We start from the raw sequence: 20,325 nt of genomic DNA on the forward strand, positions 1-20,325 counted from the left end.
GACGGGTTCCAAGAGAGGCCAGCATAGGAGTTAGTTCTGGCTAAGGAGACCTCAGCAAGTTTGCCGAGAGGCCTGAGTGCAGTCCCCGTCCCTGGCCCTCCTTCTCCTGCTGGGCAGGCCCTGCTCCACTGTGGGTGGATAGGATTTTGAGGCCTTTCAGCCATCCATCATCCATGACAGCCCCAAATCTTCAGAGAAATGGAGCCTAAAGTGGGCTACGGTGAGCCTCGGGAACCGCCTATCTATGGACTTCCTGTTAAAGCAGGCGAGAGCCCCCATCTACCACCTAAGCCACCACTGCATTGGTGGGGTTACTTGTCCTTTGTAGTGTCACTAGGGCTCTGCTGTCTTCCTTTGCTGGACACTGCCTCGTCTCCACTCTTCACAGTTGGAGGCACGTCCCGAGTGTGGGCTGGCTTCCCGGAGTGGAATGGCTACCGGATCCCAGGTGCCGTGGCTCCAGCCTGCTGTTGGTGTTTGGATTGGCATCAGGCTTGTCCCTTCTGGCCGACGCAGAGGCCGGCCCTGGGCTGGTCAGAGACCCATCCTGGCACGAGGAGCCGTGCCCACACACACGCACACCATGGGGCCTGAGATGCTGCCGATGACCCTGTGCCTTTCACTGCTTACACCCGACTCTGGTGAAAATACCGTTTTGTTCTCCGAGTGAAACGGTAATGTGAAAGCATCCACATGAAGATGACTGGGCTTCGGAAAGTCCGTGTGGAGAGCGGCAGCTGGGAGTCGTCGTAGGCTTGGTTTGAGTGTGATCCGCAGGGGAAGCATCTGCCGGCGTTCATCAACAGGGCACGGGTGAGACCCCCACACCCTGACGGGGATGCCACCCAGCACCCAAGAGCAAAGCAGCCCCGTCTGTGCGAACATTAACAGAGAGCTCGCTGACCCGAGCAGCCAGGCGAAACCAGCACAGCACAGGCCCATTATTCGAAAACCAATCACTGTCGCACTGGAAAACTTCTTCCACAACTGGATGTCTTCCCAGAGTTTTTCTATCGCGTGAGCTTCATACACTTTTAGAAATAAACATAGTCGGCTGGGCACGGTGGCTCATGCCTGTAATCGAAGCACTTTTGGAGGCCAAGGTGGGCGGATCACAAGGCCAGGAGTTCAAGACCAACCTGACCAATATGGTAAAACCCCATCTCTATTAAAAATACCAAAATTAGCCCAGCATGGTGTGCACGCCTGTAATCCCAGCTACTCAGGAGGCTGAGGCAGGAGAATCGCTTGAACCCCGGAGGCGGAGGTTGTAGTAAGCCAAGATCGCATACCACCGCACTTCAGCCTAGGCAACAGAGTGAGACTCTGTCTCAAAAAAAGAAATAAACAGAGTCAGTGTGTATCAATACAACTAAAAGACATGCTATAATTTTGTTTCATTTAAAGAGGCGGAGATAAAGAAATGACACGTTAAATAAAGGGTATGTGAACGGAAACACATTTATTACAAAAAAAAAACAAAACGAAAAACAAATTCACATTGTATTGAGCTACTATATGGCAACAGATTAAAAAAAAATATTTTTACACAGTTTGAGATAACTCCTAACAGAACACAGGCTTGTTGCCACATGACAGGACACAGGATTCCAAGTAATCAGTAGCGGCGAGTGAAGCGGGCGTCGCTGGGCCTGCTCCCCCGGCTCTGGCCCCCGAACCCGCCTTGCATGCCTCCGTGCGGGATGGGGTGGCCCCGGGAGGCCCCGCCCGGGGCAAAGCTGCCTCGCCTAGGAAGAAATTCACAAGGTTTGACTGTGAAGTGCTACTGCTCCCATGGCCATCCCAGCCGGTAGGCAGTGCCCCTTCCCGATGCCCTCCCCTCCTGAGTGGCAGCAGGCTTCCAGTACCCCATGCCTACCCTCGCATCACACTTGGGGGAGAAGCTGTTAGTTGGAAAGTCGTGTGTGTTGTTAAAGCTCCCCCAAGGAAGGCCAATATGCAAAGCAGAGGAAGGGGGGCCGCCCCCAGCACGCCTTACCCTGACATCCCTCCCCGGTTCATCATGTGGCCAGGCCCAGAGTGACCGGACATGCTTCTCTCACCGCCTGGAAGACAGACATGCTTTCACACAGGGCACCTGCACACACAGCCTCGAATGCATTGCATTGAGCCCACTCCACTCCTTTCTTTGAGGTCCCTGGGTACTTGGAACTGGCAGATCCCAGGATGTCTTGGCACATGGGCCACAGATGTACAGCTTTCTCCCAGCGGAGAGGACTCGGGAACGCCCACTGTCCAACTCCTGGGCCAGATCTCCAGAGAGCAGGAGATATCTGGAGTGCTCTTCACTCCTCATTCCAGCACTGAGGGCAAAAGACGTCCTGTGCTCCCCAGAGGAGTGAGAGGGGGCGCAGCCTCCATCTTTCCATCACTCCCCAGCACACCCTGGTCCCAGCCCAGACCCACTCCTCACCTTGCCACCTCTTGTGATCCCTGTCCATCATGCCCCCGTCAGCCGTGCCCTGCCATGCCCGGTCATCCTCTCTTCGGCCGTGGTCCCCCCAGTCACGTCTGCCCCTTGAAAAGAGACATCTCTGATTTGGATTGCCCCCATGTCTGGCTCTCATGCTAATAAATGTGGTGACTTCTGGAGGGTGAAGTCCTCTGTTTCCTGCCCTGGGCCTACATCCCAGTGACTTGGGGGCCCCCTTGGTGGGACAGACCAATCCAGTCAGCTGACTCTGTGAGGCCAGGGACAGGCAATGCAGGGTGTGGACACAAACCTGGGGGGAGGAGGCAGCCCTCGGCCCTCACTCATCCTCTTGTCGGAGCCATAGCCCCCCCAGCCATCGCGGGAGTCCCGTCCGTGGCGCTCTGGTCCTCCATGGCGTTCTGGGTAATGCTGGGCATCACAGGTCCAGGAGAAAAAGAGGTTCAGTGTCAGCTCCTAGACCCACAGCTTTGCAGGCAACAGAGTAACACTGACAATGACAGTCACTCTAGACAGAAGTGCTGATAGGCTCTGTCGGTTCACATGACACAGCTGCCTCCCTGGAATGTGCAGGCCAGAGGCCCTGTGCCCTAGGCTCCTGGCCTGCACACAAAAGGTACCAGAACCACAGCACCTCCCCACGGCACCACCAGAGCCGGGAAGGCCACCAGGGGTCGCCTACTAAAGATAATGCTTACGAGATTCCCTGGGTCCCACAGCCCAAATGGTTAGTGCCCAGAGCCAATGGTATTCTCTTAAGTGTCTTCTATTAAGGAAAGATGACGTTTATAAACCTTTAATGTGTGCATATATCAGAAAGTTTTTACAATTTTTTTCCTTCCACAGTGAAGGAAGTAAATGTAGCACTTTATCCGAAATAGTTTTGATTTTTTTTTTCCTTTTTTTTTGAGATGGAGTTTCGCTCTTGTTGCCCAGGCTGGAGGGCAATAGCGTGATCTCAGCTCACCACAACCTCCGCCTCCCACATTCAAGCAATTCTGTTACTTCAGCCTCCCGAGTAGCTGTGGTTACAGGTGTGTGCCATCACACCTGGCTAATTTTGTATTTTTAGTAGAGACAGGGTTTCCCCACATTGGTCAGGCTGGTCTTGAACTCCCGACATCAGGTAATCCACCCGGCCTCAGCCTCCCAAAGTGCTGGGATTAAATATGTGAGCCACCGCGCCCGGTCCATCCAGAATAGTCTTTACGAATTTTTTCCTTCCACAGTGAAGGAAGTACCAAACGCAGCCCTTCATCTATCAACTGCTAGGTAAGGATCCTTCCTCATAGTCAAGTTTCTCGGAAGTTTATGCTGGATGCCTAGTCCAGGGCCTTGCACCCTGCTCTGCTCAGGACACGGGACACTCAGATAAATGGCTGAAAGATAGTGGTCCCCTTGGCCAGCCCAACCATTCTCTCCTGTCACTGTTTTTGTAAACCACATGGCCAACACAGACCAGGAGTTCTTTTTTTTTTTTTTTTTTTTTTTTTTTTTGAGACGGAGTTTCGCTCTTGTTACCCAGGCTGGAGTGCAATGGCGCGATCTCGGCTCACCGCAACCTCCGCCTCCTGGGCTCAGGCAATTCTCCTGCCTCAGCCTCCTGAGTAGCTGGGATTACAGGCTCGTGCCACCATGCCCAGCTAATTTTTTGTATCTTTAGTAGAGACGGGGTTTCACCATGTTGACCAGGATGGTCTCGATCTCTCGACCTCGTGATCCACCCGCCTCAGCCTCCCAAAGTGCTGGGATTACAGGCTTGAGCCACCGCGCCCGGCTAGACCAGGAGTTCTTGACCCTGCTATCTGAAGAAAGACCAGAGGATGAGTCATACTTGATGCCTGCTTCTTTGACGGTCAGGGTTAATATTTACACCCACAGCCTGTTTCTGTGGCTGGAAGCACTTTCCAGCCTGACTTTCACAAAAGGTAGTAAGGTGGCTGTGGCTCCACAGTCCTGTTCTCTTTCCACAAATACTGTGACTTCTGGGTTTTTTGCCTCATGACCACGTTCTAGGTGGAAGAAAACTACAAAGCAGTCCTGGTAAGGACACCACCTCGGCGCACCCTGGTCGTTGTACATGTCCAAGTTCACCTCCCCATTAAATGGAGGGCTCTGCCAGGGCATGCTCCGCCATGTGCAAGATGTCCACGCACCACTGCCTGCTTCCCTGGCCCATTCTCTCCAGACGTGTGCTCTGACGCCTCCCCTCAACAAATAACAACAGGGGGTTGGGTTTACAAGACGGACAGAGCACAGCAGGCTTCCTTCCATGTCACCAGCACACCACAGTATCTGGGAGAGGCAGTGCTGCCAGATCCAAGGAGAGCTTCTGAAATGGACTCCTGAAATAAGCTCTCCCTAGTATTTGAAAATCCAATCAACATTTACAATTTCCTGTCCAACCAACGAGGCCCAGAAGTTCTGTGCTAGTTTTCTTTGCAGGGAGATGTCACCATTTGCCTTTGAGGCAGCTCTGATGACTTATTTATGACTGTACATCTGAGGAGAAAGAATCAAACTGCCTTCCACTGTTAGGAGAGCCTATCTGACACCTGCATGAAAGTAGCTGGTGGCCAGGTGTGTTGGCTCACATCTGTAATCCTAGCACTTCCGGAAGCCAAGGCAGGAGGATCACTTGAGCTCAGGAGTTCAAAACTGGCCTGGGCAACATAGTGAGACCCCGTCTCTATTAAAAAAAACAAAAGGGCTAAACGCAGTGGCTCACGCCTGTAATCCCAGCACTCTGGGAGGCCGAGGCAGGTGGATCATGAGGTCAAGGGATCGAGACCATCCTGGGTCAACATGATGAAACCCCGTCTCTACTAAAAATACAAAAAATTAGCTGGGCATGGTGGCGCATGCCTGTAATCCCAGCTACTCAGGAGGCTGAGGCAGGAGAATTGTCTGAACCCAGGAGGCGGAGGTGGCGGCGAGCCGAGATTGCGCCATTGCACTCTAGCCTGGGTAACAAGAGCGTAACTCCGTCTAAAAAAAAAAAAAAAAACAACCAAAAACAAACAAACAAACAAATAAAAAGGCTAGGCGCAGTGGCTCACGCCTGTAATCCCAGTACTTTGGGAGGCCAAGGTGGGTGGATCACCTGAGTTCAGGAGTTTGAGACCAGCCTGACCAACATGGTGAAACCCTGTTTCTACTAAAAATACAAAAATTATCCACGTGTGCTGATGGGTGCCTGTAGTCCCAGGTACTTGGGAGGCTGGGACAGGAGAACTACTTGAACTGGGGAGGTGGAGGCTGCAGTGAGACGAGATTATGCCACTGCACTCTAGCCTGGGTGACAGAGCGAGACTCCATCTCAAAAAAAAAAAAAAAAAAGAAAAAAGAAAAAGAAAAAGTAGGCCAAGCCCAGTGTCTCACGCCTATAATCCCAGCACTTTGAGAGGCTGAGGCAGGTGGATCACCTGAGGTTAGGAGTTCAAGAACAACCTGGCCAATATGGTGAAACCACATCTTTACTGAAAATACAAAAATTAGCTGGGGGTGGTGGTGCGTGCCTGTAGTCCCAGCTACTCAGGAGGCTGAGGCAGGAAAATTGCTTGAACCTGGGAGGCAGAGGTTGCAGTGAGCTGAGATCACACCACTGCACTCCAGCCTGATAAAACACATTTGTACAGACACACGACCACCTCATGTAAACCCCCTACCACCCCACACTCTGTAGGAGCAATATTACCTTCATGTCACTCCTGGGAAAGACAGGCTCAGCAGGAAGGGGTGACACTAGGGTGTGACCCTAGTTCCGTCTGATTCTGGAAACTGGACATGGAACCACTGGGCTATGCTCCTCCACCAAAGAAAATCCACAAGACTAGTTCTACGTTTCACTGCATATAATTTGCCTCCAGAAGCAGGGGAAAAGAAACCCCACGAGGCTGACAGAATTCCTGAGGAGCCTGAGACAGAGCCAAGTTCTTGGCTCTGCTCAGGCATAGTAAGGCACCAAGGGAAACAGAAGCGGGAAGGTGATGCTGGAGTCAAGGAAATGATGGCAGGAGGAGGAAGAGCCCACGAGGAGTCCTGAGAGAGGAAGGCATCTTCCACAAAGCAACCTGCAGCCTCCAAGTTTACAGGAAAACCCACTAGAGGTCCAAGGCTCTCTTGGGAAGTCTCAGTCTCAATATAAGAAGGAAGGAGAAAATGGAGCTTTTTGTTCTAATGTGCTAACCCTCCAAGGAGAACGAGCACAGACCAGAGACCTAGTTGCTGTCCAAGGCTAAGTGGGGCCCTGGTGATGAAAGATGTCCTTATTTTCCAAAGAGTGTGAGCACTTGGGGACAGACACAGCAACCCCAGCCTCTCCAGGTGCGGATGCCCCTGTCTGAGTCAGCTGTGCGGCTCACCAGACACTTCCCAGCAGAGCCGGGTGGCACTCACCCCAAGCTTTCCTTGCACTATTGCACGTGTTGTGAGTGCGGCACACAGAACCCCAGGGTCAAGGCTAAAAATGGCTTCAGAGTACCTGTTCAGACTGACAGCCAAGACTAACCCCAAAGAATCCCAAATTTCCATCCCACAAACCTAGAAGGTGCTGTACGTTTCTTTCCTCATTTTGGCTTTTGGACAAGAAAAGAGCAGGAATAAGGCACGCTGAAGGGAAAAGAACCCATTCCACAGGAAATTCTGTGGCTACCACTGTAGCTTCAAACTTACCTGTCCTTCTCTCTCTCCCATCATTGACCTCGAACCTTCTCTCCTGAAAAGGTAATTTAAAACAAACCATAAGAAGAGGAAGAGGCTTGTTCATAAAGAGAGGACCATCAGGCCCCCAGTAAAAAGCAGCATTTGCACAACTGGAGGGAGGAGACTTGCAGGCCTGACTCAGTATGCACCTGATGGACAGAGTAGGCTCACAGAGCCCAGGAGTCCTTGTTCTCAGTCAGAGAATGAGCCAGGAAAAAGGTGGATCACGAAGAGGGCCAGCAGAGGCCCAACTGACCTGTCCACTGAGTGGTCGGGGTAGCGGCCGCGGTCCCTATGATCAAAGTCGTGGAAGCGGTCCTGGCGGTTAAAGTCAGAATGGTAGCGCTCATCCAGGGCGGCCCGCTTGGCTTCCGGCCAGTAGGCATCATCTCGCCTGTGAGGGAACATGAGACAAGAGATAGAGGGATCCCTCACCCAAATTGTATCTATTACCTTTGTGGGAGCTGGCCTCTAGCCCTTCACAGAATGAGGATGAGCATCACTAAGAGTGCTCTCTGCCCTAGGAGGCAAGATCTGACTTGACCCCACTGACTGCACAGCTTTTTATTTTGTCCCACACGTCTACCTCCCCTGATGCAGAATGGCCTGAGTTTCCCAAAGGGGGAGCCACTAGTTAATTGGGCAGTCCTATGGGCCGCTGGCACACTGCATCTGGAGCCCTCCACAGCTACCTCTGCTCAGGAAAGGACCATGAAGGGCTCTGTCAAGTACACCTGCCATCTCTCCTGCCCTGCCAGCAGCACTGGACATGGACTACTGCAACACACGGATGACCATAAATCACTCTCATCAGCAACATTTCGTACCAAGGCATAATAGATACTAGAACAATTAATATGACCCATTATAGAAGTTGCACTGTGTATTATCTGAGTTCCTCCTGCACTCATATAACAGAAAGAAACAACAAACTGATCTGTGCCAAATTGCAGTGCATACAGAAAGCCTGACACCATCACTGCTGGACGTATGCACCTGACTCCTGACAGCAGCCGTGCTCAGCACTGTGTATTCATACCTCCTCAGTATGTTTGGGAAACTAAAATTAATCTTACTGCTGGGTGCCGTGGCTCATGCCTGTAATCCCAGCACTTCTGGAGCCTGAGGCGGGTAGATCCCCTGAGGTCAGGAGTTTGAGACCAGCCTGGCCAAGATGGTGAAACCCTGTCTCGACTAAAAATACAAAAAAACTAGCCAGGCATGGTGGCACATGCCTGTAATTTCAGCTACTTGGGAGGCTGAGGCAGGACAATCACTTGAACCCAGGAGGTGGAGGTTGCAGTGAGCTGAGATCACATCATGGCACTCCAGCCAGGGCAACAAAAGGGAAAATCCGTCTCAATTAAATAAAAAATCTTATTTCTAGAATAAGTAAACACAAATTACAATGGATTAAAAAGCCAGGACAAGGCCGGGCAGATCACCTGAGGTCAGGAGTTCCATACTACCCTGACCAACATGGTGAAACCCTGTCTCTACTAAAAATACAAAAACTAGCCAGGCATGGTGGTGGGCGCCTGTGGCAGGAAAATCACTTGAACCCAGGAGGCACAGGCTGGAGTGAGCTGAGATGGCACCACTGTACTCCAGCCTGGGCAACAGAGTGAGACTACATCTAAAAAAGAAAAAAGCCAGGACAGGGCTTAAAAGGAGGTACAACTGGCAGCCCCTCCTCTGGGCACTTGTGATGGGACACTCTTTGTGCCCAAGCCTCTCTCCTTAGGTCTGTGCCACTCCATAACCTGATGAGTTAACCAGCACTACTTTATCCAACCTCCTGTCTCCTGAGCTCAAACCACCTCGGGACTCTGCTGGAGTACAGAAAAGCTACAGCGCTATAACATGGACCTGTTTATTTTTATTTTTTATTTATTTTGAAATGGAGTCTCACTGTCACCCAGGCTGGAGATCAGTGGTGTAATCTTGGCTCACTGCAACCTCTGCCTCCTGGGTTGAAGCGATTTTCCCGCCTCAACCTCCCAAGTAGCTGGGATAACAGGCACGTACCACCATGACCAATTTTTTGTATTTTAGTAGAGATGGGTTTTGTCATGTTGGCCAGGCTGGTCTCGATCGCCTGAGCTTAAGCAATCCCCCTATTTTAGCCTCCTAAAATGCAAGGATCACAGGCGTGAGCCAGCATGCCCGGCCTGTGCTTCCCTTGAATCAAAGACCTCAAGCTAACTCAATTGTGAGGTCCCCAACACGATTCTGAATGCCACATGCTACCTAAAGGCAGCGCAGCTCTGCTTACCGGTCCAGGTCGTAGGGCCGCCGCACCGCAGGCCGCCGCTCCTGCTCGTAGCGCAGTTCCTGCTGGCGCCGCAGCTCCTCGCGCTCACGGTGGATGCGCTCCTGCTCGCGCCGGCGCTCATGCTCTACGTGCATGCGCTCACGCTCCAGCCGTTCCCGCTCCATGCGTTCCCGCTCCAGCCGCTGGCGCTGGAAGGCCAACCTCTCTCGGGCAATCTCCAGCCGCTCGCGCTCCTCACGCTCCCACTGTGCCTGCATGCGTTGTTCGCGTTCACTGCGCTCACGCACCCTGCTGCACAACAGCAGAGCTGCAGAAGGGGAACTAGACACTCCCCGGTCGGGTCCCAGGGCTGACATGAAGTCAGACACTGGGTAGGGCAGACGCCAGGGCTGTGCCTCTCCTGCGTGGTCTGCAGAGCCTTACACTCGAGCGGGAAAAAAGGCTTCCCAGGCCGATGGTAGGAGCCCAGGAAGAAGACAGGAATGAGGCCCAGGCTCTGCATGTGTGATCACGTGTAATGTGAACTGGGCCTCATTTCTCCAACATTTCCTGGAGCTTGACAACTGATTTCAGGCAACAGCCAGTTAAAAAGCAACAGACTATATACTTCATAGCGAGTGAGTCTCAATTAGAACCTTTACTCCCTAGACCACAGGATTAAATTAGTCTTTGTGAAGTGAGGCTGGCAGGACTACCCTCCAGGTGTGAGGACACTGCCAGCTGTATTCTTTTGACAGTGATACAGATGACATTTTACGGCATTTCTCCAGTCTTTGTATATAAAACCGGAAAGACAGGAGCCAGACTTTTATGTAGAGACAGTTGCCCAGGCTGTTCTCAAACTCCTGAGCTCAAAACAATCCGCCCATCTCCGCCTCCCAAAGTGCTGGGATTACAGGCGTGAGGCACTGTGCTGAGCCTCAGATTCTCTTCTTTTGATCCACCTACACAGTGATAGATACACAGCCTGGGCAATAGTGAGACCCTGTCTCCACAAGAAATAGTATTACGGGCGTGGTAGCTACTTGGAAGGCAGAAGTGGTAGGGTCAATCACTTGAGCCCAGGAGGTAGAGGCTGCAGTGAACTATGATTGCACCACTTAACTCCAGGGTGACAGAGTGAGACCCTGTCACAAAATAAAAAGAAAATTAAAACAGGGCCGGGTGCGGTGGCTCACGCCTGTAATCCCAGCACTTTGGGAGGCTGAGGCGGGACAATCGCGAGGTCAAGAGATTGAGAGCATCCTGGTCAACACGGTGAAACCCCGTCTCTACTAAAAATACAAAAAATTAGCTGGGCATGGTGGCGCGTGCCTGTAATCCCAGCTACTCAGGAGGCTGAGGCAGGAGAATTGCCTGAACCCAGGAGGCGGAGGTTGCGGTGAGCCGAGATGGAGCCATTGCACTCCAGCCTGGGTAACAAGAGCAAAACTCGGTCTCAAAAAAAATAAAAATAAAGTAAAAAATAAAAATAAAAAAATTGGAGGTGTTCAGGGAGCTACTAAAAAAGAAAAAACTACCTCAGTACAGCATAACAACTTCTAACACAGCACTGACATCGTGTTAGAAGCTATCTAGAAATGATTTAAAGTGTACAGGAGGATGTACACGGGTTATTTGCAGAAATACCACATTTTTATATCAGAAACTTGATCCTCTGCAAATTCTGGTATCTACAGGGGTCCTGAGGCCAATCGCCTCTGGATGCCCAGGAACAACTGTTTCTGTCCCAGCAGAAATGTATAATCTTGCCTCATTGTATTCTGGACCCAAATAACTGCAACTTCCTCAGTTCACCCAACATGTCTTAGATTCTCCCACATCTGCCTCTGCGGATCTCAGCACTTTCAGGAGGAGTCCGTAGTATGAAGGGGCTACGGTTTATGTAATCGCACTAGGGAACTTTTCAGTTCCGTCAAAATGCTCACAACCTAACAAGGGACACCCAAGCCCACAGGGCAGAAGGGCTGGCGCCGAGGGTCTGGAACACGTCAGTGTTCATCACTGCAGGCTCCTGGGGGCTCCCCCTAGGCTGCCCATGTTCATTATTCCCCCAGCATTAATGCCACCTCCCAACACCTTCATTCACAGGACCATAGGAGAGTTTGTATTTTCTTTTCCTTTAAAAGGAATTAAAGGGTGGCTACTCTCTAGGCAGAGCAGTGCCCACTCCCCCTCCTTTTAAACTAATGGTCCTGATTTTTAAATTTTTATTTATTTGAGATGGAGTTTTGTTCTTGTCGCCCAGGCTGGAGTGCAATGGTGGGATCTCAGCTCACTGCAACCTTCACCTCCAGGGTTCAAGCGATTCACCTGCCTTACCCTCCCAGGTAGCTGGGATTACAGACATGCTGCATCACACCTGGCTAATTTTGCATTTTTAGTAGAGACGGGGCTTCACCATGTTGGTCAGTCTGGTGTTGAACTCCTGACCTCAGGTGATCTACCCACCTCAGCCTTCCAAAGTGCTGGGATTACCGGCGTGAAACACCATGCCAGGCGGTCCTTACTTTAAAACTGAACTTAACAAATTATTTCTTCATAGAAAAATTAGCTGTAATTCACCAATAACGTTTGTGTTTAGCTCTTTCCTGACTTATTTAATAATGAGGCCCTGTGAGGCCTAGAACACTGGCTCACACCTGTAATCCCAGCATTGCAGCACTTTGGGAGGCTGAGGCTGGCTTGAAGGCAGGAGTTTTAAGAGCAGCCTGGCCAACATGGCAAAACCCCATCTCTACTAAAAAATACAAAAATTAGCCAAGTGTGGCACTACCTGCCTGTAGTCCCAGCTACTCAGGAGGTTGAGCCAGGAGAATTGCTTGAACAGGGGAGGCAGAGGCTGTGGTGAGCTGAGATCATACCATTGCACTCCAGCCTGGGTGACACAGAGACACTCCATCTCAAAAAAAAAAAAAAAAAAAAAAAAAAAAAAAAAAAAAAAAGAATGAGGTTCGCTCTCACTAGGTCCACCTCATGGTCCCTTTTCCTGTATTCACATCTTCTGGAACAAATTTGGTATTTTGCACTACTGATGCTGGAAAGCATTCTATCTCCCTGCCTTTGTTACCTTCTATCATCGTTGGGAAGAGACTTATTTGAAAAGAGCCACAGCTAGGCCGGGAGTGGTGGCTCACGTCTGTAATCCCAGCACTTTGGGAGGCCAAGGCGGGTGGATCATATGATGCCGGAAGTTTGAGACCAGCCTGGCTAACATGGTGAAGCCCCGTCTGTACTAAAAATACAAAAATTAGCCAGCATGGTAGCAGGTGCCTGTGATCCTAGCTACTAAGGAGGCTGATGCAGGAGAACTGCTTGAACCTGGGAGGCAGAGGTTACAGTTAGTTGAGATCATGCCTGGGTGACAGAGCATGCCTCTATGTCTCAAAAAAAAACCCAAAAATCAAAAAACAAACAAACAAAAGAGCCACAGGATGAAAGTTAAAATACAAGTCAGTATGAACTGAAAGCCAATGGAGGAAAAAGGTTGACAGCAGTATCCCACCACAGAGAACTCTGCAAACGTCCTCCCAGGACACAGTCATGAACAGAGTCTAGAAAAAACACCAAACTGTTCCTGGATCCCGACAACTCACCTATGGGACTCCGAGTCTCTCGATTTCCGAGGCTCCTTGACCTTATCAAAGGACACCACGGACCGCTTCTCTCTGCTCGCCGATTTCCGATCCTGGCTTTTGGAAACCTAGTTCACCAAAGAACATTAAAAAGTTAAAGCAGGCCGGGCGCGGTGGCTCAAGCCTGTAATCCCAGCACTTTGGGAGGCCGAGGCGGGTGGATCACAAGGTCAAGAGATCGAGATCATCCAGGCCAACATGGTGAAACCCCGTCTCTACTAAAAATATAAAAAAAAAGTTAGCTGGGCATGGTGGCGTGTGCCTATAATCCCAGCTACTCAGGAGGCTGAGGCAGGAGAATTGCCTGAACCCAGGAGGCGGAGGTTGCAGTGAGCCGACATCGCGCCATTGCACTCCAGCCTGGGTAACAAGAGCGAAACTCCGTCTCAAAAAAAAAAAAAAAAAAAAAAAAAGTTAAAGCAGAGGCCGGGCATGGTGGCTCACACCTGTAATCCCAGGACTCTGAAAGTTCAAGGCAGCTAGATCATTTGAGATCGGGAGTTTCAGACTGCCCTGGCCAACATGGGGAAACCTTGACTCTACTAAAAATATAAAAATTAGCCGGGCGCGGTGGCTCAAGCCTGTAATCCCAGCACTTTGGGAGGCTGAGGCGGGTGGATCACGAGGTCAAGAGATCGAGACCATCCTGGTCAACATGGTGAAACCCCGTCTCTACTAAAAAAAATCTAAAAAATTAGCTGGGCATGGTGGCGCGTGCCTGTAATCCCAGCTACTCAGGAGGCTGAGGCAGGAGAATTGCCTGAACCCAGGAGGCGGAGGTTGCGGTGAGCCAAGATCACGCCATTGCACTCCAGCCTGGGTAACAAGAGCGAAACTCCGTCTCAAAAAAAAAAAAAAAAAAAAAAAAAAAATTTATATATATATATATATATAAATTAGCTGGGCTTCTGATTTAAGAAATATCCAGAAAAAAAAAAATTAGCTGGGCGTGGTGGCACACACTTGTAATCTCAGCTACTTTGGAGGCGGAGGTGGGAGGATCCCTTGAACCTGGGAGGTGGAGGTTGCAGTGAACCCAGATCACACCACTGCACTCCAGTCTGGGCGACAGAGAGAGACTCTGACTCAAAAAAATAAAGTTGCTGGGCACGGCCTGTATGTAATACCAGCACTTTGGGAGGCCAAGGCGGGTGGATCGCTTGAGGTCTGGAGTTCAAGACCAGCCTGGCCAACATGGCAAAATCCCATCTCTACTAAAAATACAAAAATTAGCCGGGCATGGTGGTAGATGCCTGGATCCCAGCTACTGGTGAGGCTGAAGTAGGAGAACCGCTTAAGAACCCCCAAGAAGGCAGAGGTTGCAGTGAGTGGAGATCATGCCACTGTACTCTAGCCTGGGCCACAGAGCGAGACTCCATCTCAAATAAATAAATAGGCTGGATGCAGTGCCTCACGCCTGTAATCCCAGCACTTTGGGAGGCCGAGGGGGGCGGATCATGAGGTCAAGAGATTGAGACCATCTGGCCAACATGGTGAAACCTCATTTCTACTGAAAATACAAATATTAGCTGGGCGTGGTGGCGTACTCCTGTAGTCCCAGCTACTTGGGAGGCTGAGGCAGGAGAAACACTTGAACCCAGGAGGCGGAGTTAGCAGTTAGCCAAGATCCACTGCACTCCAGCCTGGCAACAGAGTGAGAGGCTGTCTCAAAATAAAGGAAGAAAGAAAAATAAGTAATTTAAAATATGAGGCCAGGCGCAGTGCCTCATGCCTGTAATCCCAGCACTTTGGGAGGCCGTGGTGGGTGGATCACGAGGTCAAGAGATCGAGACCATCCTGGTCAACATGGTGAAACCCCGTCTCTACTAAAAAAAAAAATTAGCCAGGCATGATGGCGTACGCCTGTAGTCCCAGCTACTTGGGAGGTTGAGGCAGGATAATTGCTTGAACCCAGGAGGCGGAGGTTACGGTGAGCCAAGATCGTGCCATTGCACTCCAGTCTGGGTAACAAGAGCGAAACTCCGTTTCAAAAAAAGTAAATAAATAAATAAATAAATAAATAATTTAAAATATAAAAAAAGTTAAAGTAGATATGACAGGTGAACAGAAGAATCAGGTATGAGCTGTTTAAGGAAGCCTTTTACATTTTGCTTCTGATAATTGAAAGACACAGAATTTCATCCACATTTAATGCTAAATATTATGATCTACCAAGTATATTTAATAGAGAAAAAATGGAAATGAGTATTGCCCCCCAAAACTTAAGATCAAAAAACCACTTTGTCTTTTGCTTCAAAATAAATTCCTTGCTTTTTCCTTCATAATTAAACACACAATGCATTCCCAAATAAAGCACTTCTGATACGCTTGACAAGTTCCTTATTTGTGCCAACTACATTTTTAAGAGACCTACTCATTTTACCCCTAGAACTCATGCTTTCCTTTTTCCATTTTCCAAAGGTGTTTTACAGAACAAGGGTACAAGGCTATGACATATTATAATACTGGCACGAACACAGACTGAAAGCTCCCAAGCGACCCACTCCATTCATCAACTTAAATGGCCCTGACAGGGCAGGGCCAAGGTCACTCTCCTTTCCTAAAGGAGGGGCTGTTGGCAAGATTGGTCCTGGGCTGCCAAGTGGGAAGTTGGATGTGAGAGTGTCCCCAGTTGACAGTTAACCAGTAAAGTTGGCTCAGTGTGCACAGACCATGCAAACAATAGGTGCTCTTTTTTTTTTTTCTGAGATGCGGTCTCGCTCTCTCCCACAGGCTGGAGTGCAGTAGGATGAACATGGCTCTCTGCAGCCTTGACTTCCCAGGTTTAAGTGGCATTCTCCCACCTCAGCCTTCTGAGTAGGTGAGACCACAGATGCATGCCACGAAACCTGCCTAATTTTAAATTTCTTGTGAAGATGGGGTCTCAATATATTGTTGTAACTGGTCTCCAACTCTCCAATGATCCTCCCAGCTCAGCCTACCAAAGTGCTGGGGTTAAAGACATGAGCCACCATGCCCAGTTCACACTGCAGCCTAGCAAGGAGGCAGGAGTACGGGAAGGGGTCAAGGTGGAGAGCGGGCTAGAGGGAGGCTGGAGAGACAGGCCGGTCACCACAGCATGCCCCACACTGCTGGGTGCAGGAAGGCATGATGGGGAGCTGCTTACACCTTCAGGGTAGACAGGAAATATGGACTGCCACACACCGACTCAGGGAAACTTCTCCCATACATGAATTTTAAAGTTAGCTTTAGAAAGTAAGTAACAGTCATCAGAGCAAAAGAAAGAATAAAGGAAAGCTTTCTGTATTTTAAAAACTAGTTTGAGGCTGAGTGCAGTGGCTCATGCCTGTAATCCCAGCACTTTGGGAAGCCAAGGCAGGCGGATCACCTGAGGTTAGGAGTTTGAGAACAGCCTGGCCAAGATGACCAAATCCTGTCTCTACTAAGACGATAATGGCACATGCTTGTATCCCTAGCTACTCGGGAGGCTGAGGCAGGAGAATCGCTTGAGCCTGGAAGGCAGAGGTTGCAGTGAGCTGAGACTGTAGAACTGCACTCTAGTCCGGGCGACATTGTGAGACTCTGTCTCAAAAAATAAATAAATAAATAAAATAGTTCGAGATGTCTACATTTTTGAAAAGGTATACGAAAGCTTTTTTCAAATGAAGCTCAATAATTCCCTAAGACGCACAACAAAATACAAACTGAAGAGTAAAGCAGAATACCCTATTTGGAAAATTAATACTCACTCTCTCTTTGGACCCAGATGTTTTTACACTAATCACAGGCACCCCTTTGGATTTATCCATTACTACAGTCCGCTCGGTCCCTCGACTTCCTAAGGAAAGACAAGGAAAGTTTAAGGGGAAAACCACGAACATCCAAAGGAGAAAAACCCTCTGCACCATGAAATCTAGTTTGTGTTACCAGCTGATCATAGCAATGTAACAAACCACACCAGGCTCAGAACAAGACAAAATCTCCCGGGCCCATCAGCTGCCCACCTGACTTTGTGGCTCGAGATCGCTCTGAGGGGCCAGGTTTCTGATCGTCTTGGTCCTTACTCTTTTCTCCACTTCCATCTTCACCCTTCTTAGCATTGTCTTTTCTGTCACCTTTATCGTCCCTCTTAAGATTTGCAGATCTAGAAAAAACAGACGTGCTGGCTAGGTGTGGAGGCTCATGCCTATATTCCCAGCACTTTGGGGGGACGAGGTGGGTGGATCACATGGGACCAAGAGTTGGAGACCAGCCTGGCCAACATGGCGAAACCTTGTCTCTACTAAAACGACAAAAATTATGTGGGCGTGGCTATAATCCTAGTGAATCTGGAGGCTGAGGCGGGCAAATCGGTTGAGCCTGGGAGGTGGAAGCTGCAGTGAGCCAACATCTCACCGCTGCATACCAGCCTGGGCAACAGAGTGAGATTCTGTTTAAAATACCCTGCCCCTTTAATTTAACCAGGGAGAAAGGGTACCTGTCACTGTTGCTCGACTTCTCCTTTTTCCCATCACTGTCTCTTTTGTCAGAGGTCTTCTTTCCCACAGGTTCATTTTTGGCCTGAAGAAGACAATCAAGGTCAAGTATTACCTCATTTCCTAATGCGGGCTACATCCTGAGAAGAAAACAGCCACTCACTTTCTCTACGGAGATCATCTTTCCATGGAGCTCTGTCTTGTGCAGGTGGTTAATGCATTTCGTGGCCTCTTCAGCTGTGGACATTGTGACAAAACCGTAACAGCGAGCTCCAGGACTCCGGGCATTTGTCACAACCTTGGCGCCTACCACCTCAAAGGAAAGCGGGCAAATATGGCTCAGACACTGAGCAGGGCATGGGAATATGAAAAACCCACAGGGAAGCCTGCTCATTGGGGGTCCCACAGTGTTATACTGGGGAGGATAATGCTACTAATGCTGCTGTTTCGCTATTACTCCTCCAAGGACCTCTGGCCAGTTTTAACTGCTTGTCTAGTTCCTCGAGGGGACTAGGAGGGCAGTGTAGGGGAACAGAGGAAAGAGAAATGAAACAGGGTTCTGCCGGCATTCCTTTAATATGGTCTAAAACTCGTGAGGAAATGATTCCAAATATAAAGTTATGCAACGTAGGTGGTAAATTACTAAGTGATGTAACATGGGCAAAAAAAAAAAAAAAAAAAAAAAAAAAAAAAAAAAGACTTCGCCACAAACAGAGTGACACAAGGACAAGTCTGTGGGCCATGTTCCGGAACTCAGACCCGTCCTATCATTGACCTCCCAGGTTTAAGTGGCATTTTCCCACCTCATTATCCTAAAACTCAGTGACAGGTTTCAGACACTGCAGACGAATCCTTTCCACGCCACTTGGTTCTCTCAGCTCCAGCAGGCTGCACTGAGGCTTGCCCTTTGAGGGCAGAAGACACCACAGCTCAGGAAAAGCCCCCAAGGAGCCAGTGGCCGTGGGTAATATTCACACTCATTGTGCCACATGGAATCCCAGCCCCAGAGGACATTCTCAGAGGGGTCTGATCCTCTACTTAATCCACACCAGGCCAGCAATGTACCCAAGCCACTGCAGTCTCTAGGGAAACACTTCCCACTGAGCACCCACCTGCCAAGGGCCACCGTGGAGCAGGAAAGGAGCGCTAGTGGGGAACTTGGCGCAGGTGTTGCCAGCCACACGCCTTAGATCACAGAAGCCCAGGAAGCTCTTAGTTATGTCCGTAATAATGAATACTTAGTCTGATCCTCTTTTAAGTTCTTTGAAGTCAGTAATTGGGGAAAACACTTGGTCTTCTATACTGCAATGTGTTGAATGAACCCTCACTGTGCGAAACAAAGGATTGGCCTCCTTCCTTTGGCTGTCCCGAAACTGAATGTGAGAGAGATGATGAGCCCTGGATGCAGGAGGCTATCAGAGAGGCAAGTCTGGGAAGCACTGCGGGGAGGGGAGGGAGAAAGCACAGGGAGGGCCAGGTGGCTGCGCTGGGCAGCGGGAGTGTGGAGCTGGTGCCGTCAGCTCCACCTTCATGGGCTTGAGAAAGGCAGGTGATGCAGACAAGAGGCGGCTAGAACTGCCCCCAGAGGTGAACTGAGGCAGCAACTTTGAGAGCTCCCAGCTGCTGAGCTGAGGTTCAGTCAATGGACGCAACACACCCATGGTCAGGGGACCCCCATCATCAGACTCCAGGGTCCTTGTTCTTGAATTCTGAGTTACGGCACCACAAACACTGTTCTAAGAACACCACTGCCTCTCAGGCACGCCGACTAGCATCCCCACATGCCTACCCTGGCAGCCCAGCTTGAGTATGACGTCCTGAGGACAGAGAAACGGATCCACAAGCCATCACAGGGAAGGGGGCAAGCTTGCAGAGAAAGGGAGAAATATAGCAGAGATGTGGGCTCTGGAAGCTTCCACACCACTCTCACCTCTAGCCACGGAGGAGCAGACCCTCCCCAGCCATCAGCAAGCGTAAGCTCCTGGCATCTTTCTAAGAACTCACTGAGGGGAGGAGGACCTGCCTGTAAAGGCCACGCAACACTGATCTCAAAGTATCTTCTCTAGAAAAGCTCTGGCACTTACCTTCCCATATTTGCTGAAAAGATTCTTCAAATCTGTAGCTCTGGTTGTAGAAGAGAGCCCACTAACCCAGAAATTTCTACCACAACTGCTGCGACCTATTTCGAAAGAAAGGTCTAGTCAAAAGCCAAATACCCACAAGATCTCAAGACTGAGAGACAAGCTTTCCAAACCCGACACGGTTTCCACTTTTCCCGAGGTCATGGCAGCACTAAAAACCAAATGGGCCCGGGGCCTGACCACTGTCCTCACTGAGACCTTCCATTGCGACACCAGGCCCAACAGCACTGCCACGGGGCCCATCACAATACTGAACTGGGCTGTCGGGACCACGTGAGGTTTCCTAAGAAAGTCAGCAATCGCTTCTTTACAGGAGGAATTGCAGTGGCCACATAGCGAAACAGCCAACCTCGATGTTGACAACACATCCCATTTCTCTGTCTCCATCGATGGCTTTGTATCTATCCCACGTTTTTAACTCCTTCAGAACACTGATCGAGAGGGAATTTGGTAGGGTAAAACGATTTCTCAGTTAATCGATTTAATGAAAGGTTACAGGATGAATGTGCTCCGGACACTCTGAAGCCAGGGTCTGCACGAAATCAACCTATTAATTCTTACGACCTGGTTTGCTTCCTATACCCCAGAACCTTTAGAGTTAACAGCAGAGAAGGAGAAAGACTGCACGAAAGTCTCAGGAGTCTCCTGGGTAAGGAGCACGGTATGCGATGAGCCAGAATCA

At 49.9% G+C, this 20,325-nt stretch overlaps 1 protein-coding gene across 5 annotated transcripts in view; it reads right to left on the minus strand.

Moving 5' to 3' along the window:
* Positions 1 to 1,436: 1,436 nt before the first annotated feature.
* The window catches only part of SAFB (scaffold attachment factor B), a 45,975-nt gene continuing 27,086 nt past the window's right edge, over positions 1,437 to 20,325 (minus strand). For 2 of the 5 annotated variants that reach the window (XM_003938832.3, XM_010349508.3), the window contains 13 exons: positions 19,587 to 19,681; positions 17,666 to 17,815; positions 17,505 to 17,587; positions 17,032 to 17,171; positions 16,777 to 16,865; positions 13,028 to 13,134; positions 9,432 to 9,722; positions 7,413 to 7,550; positions 7,127 to 7,169; positions 2,745 to 2,863; positions 2,435 to 2,538; positions 2,000 to 2,066; positions 1,437 to 1,748 (listed from right to left, as the gene is read on the minus strand). In XM_003938832.3, coding sequence (XP_003938881.1) covers positions 1,619 to 1,748; positions 2,000 to 2,066; positions 2,435 to 2,538; positions 2,745 to 2,863; positions 7,127 to 7,169; positions 7,413 to 7,550; positions 9,432 to 9,722; positions 13,028 to 13,134; positions 16,777 to 16,865; positions 17,032 to 17,171; positions 17,505 to 17,587; positions 17,666 to 17,815; positions 19,587 to 19,681 — 1,556 coding nt within the window. In that variant the 3' untranslated portion in view covers positions 1,437 to 1,618. The remainder of the gene's footprint in view (positions 1,749 to 1,999; positions 2,067 to 2,434; positions 2,539 to 2,744; positions 2,864 to 7,126; positions 7,170 to 7,412; positions 7,551 to 9,431; positions 9,723 to 13,027; positions 13,135 to 16,776; positions 16,866 to 17,031; positions 17,172 to 17,504; positions 17,588 to 17,665; positions 17,816 to 19,586; positions 19,682 to 20,325) is intronic. The other 3 variants (XM_010349507.3, XM_010349505.2, XM_010349506.2) reach the window with 3 other exon arrangements.

This window comes from Saimiri boliviensis, chromosome 14, assembly GCF_048565385.1.
Source record: "Saimiri boliviensis isolate mSaiBol1 chromosome 14, mSaiBol1.pri, whole genome shotgun sequence".
Lineage (NCBI taxonomy): Eukaryota > Metazoa > Chordata > Mammalia > Primates > Cebidae > Saimiri > Saimiri boliviensis.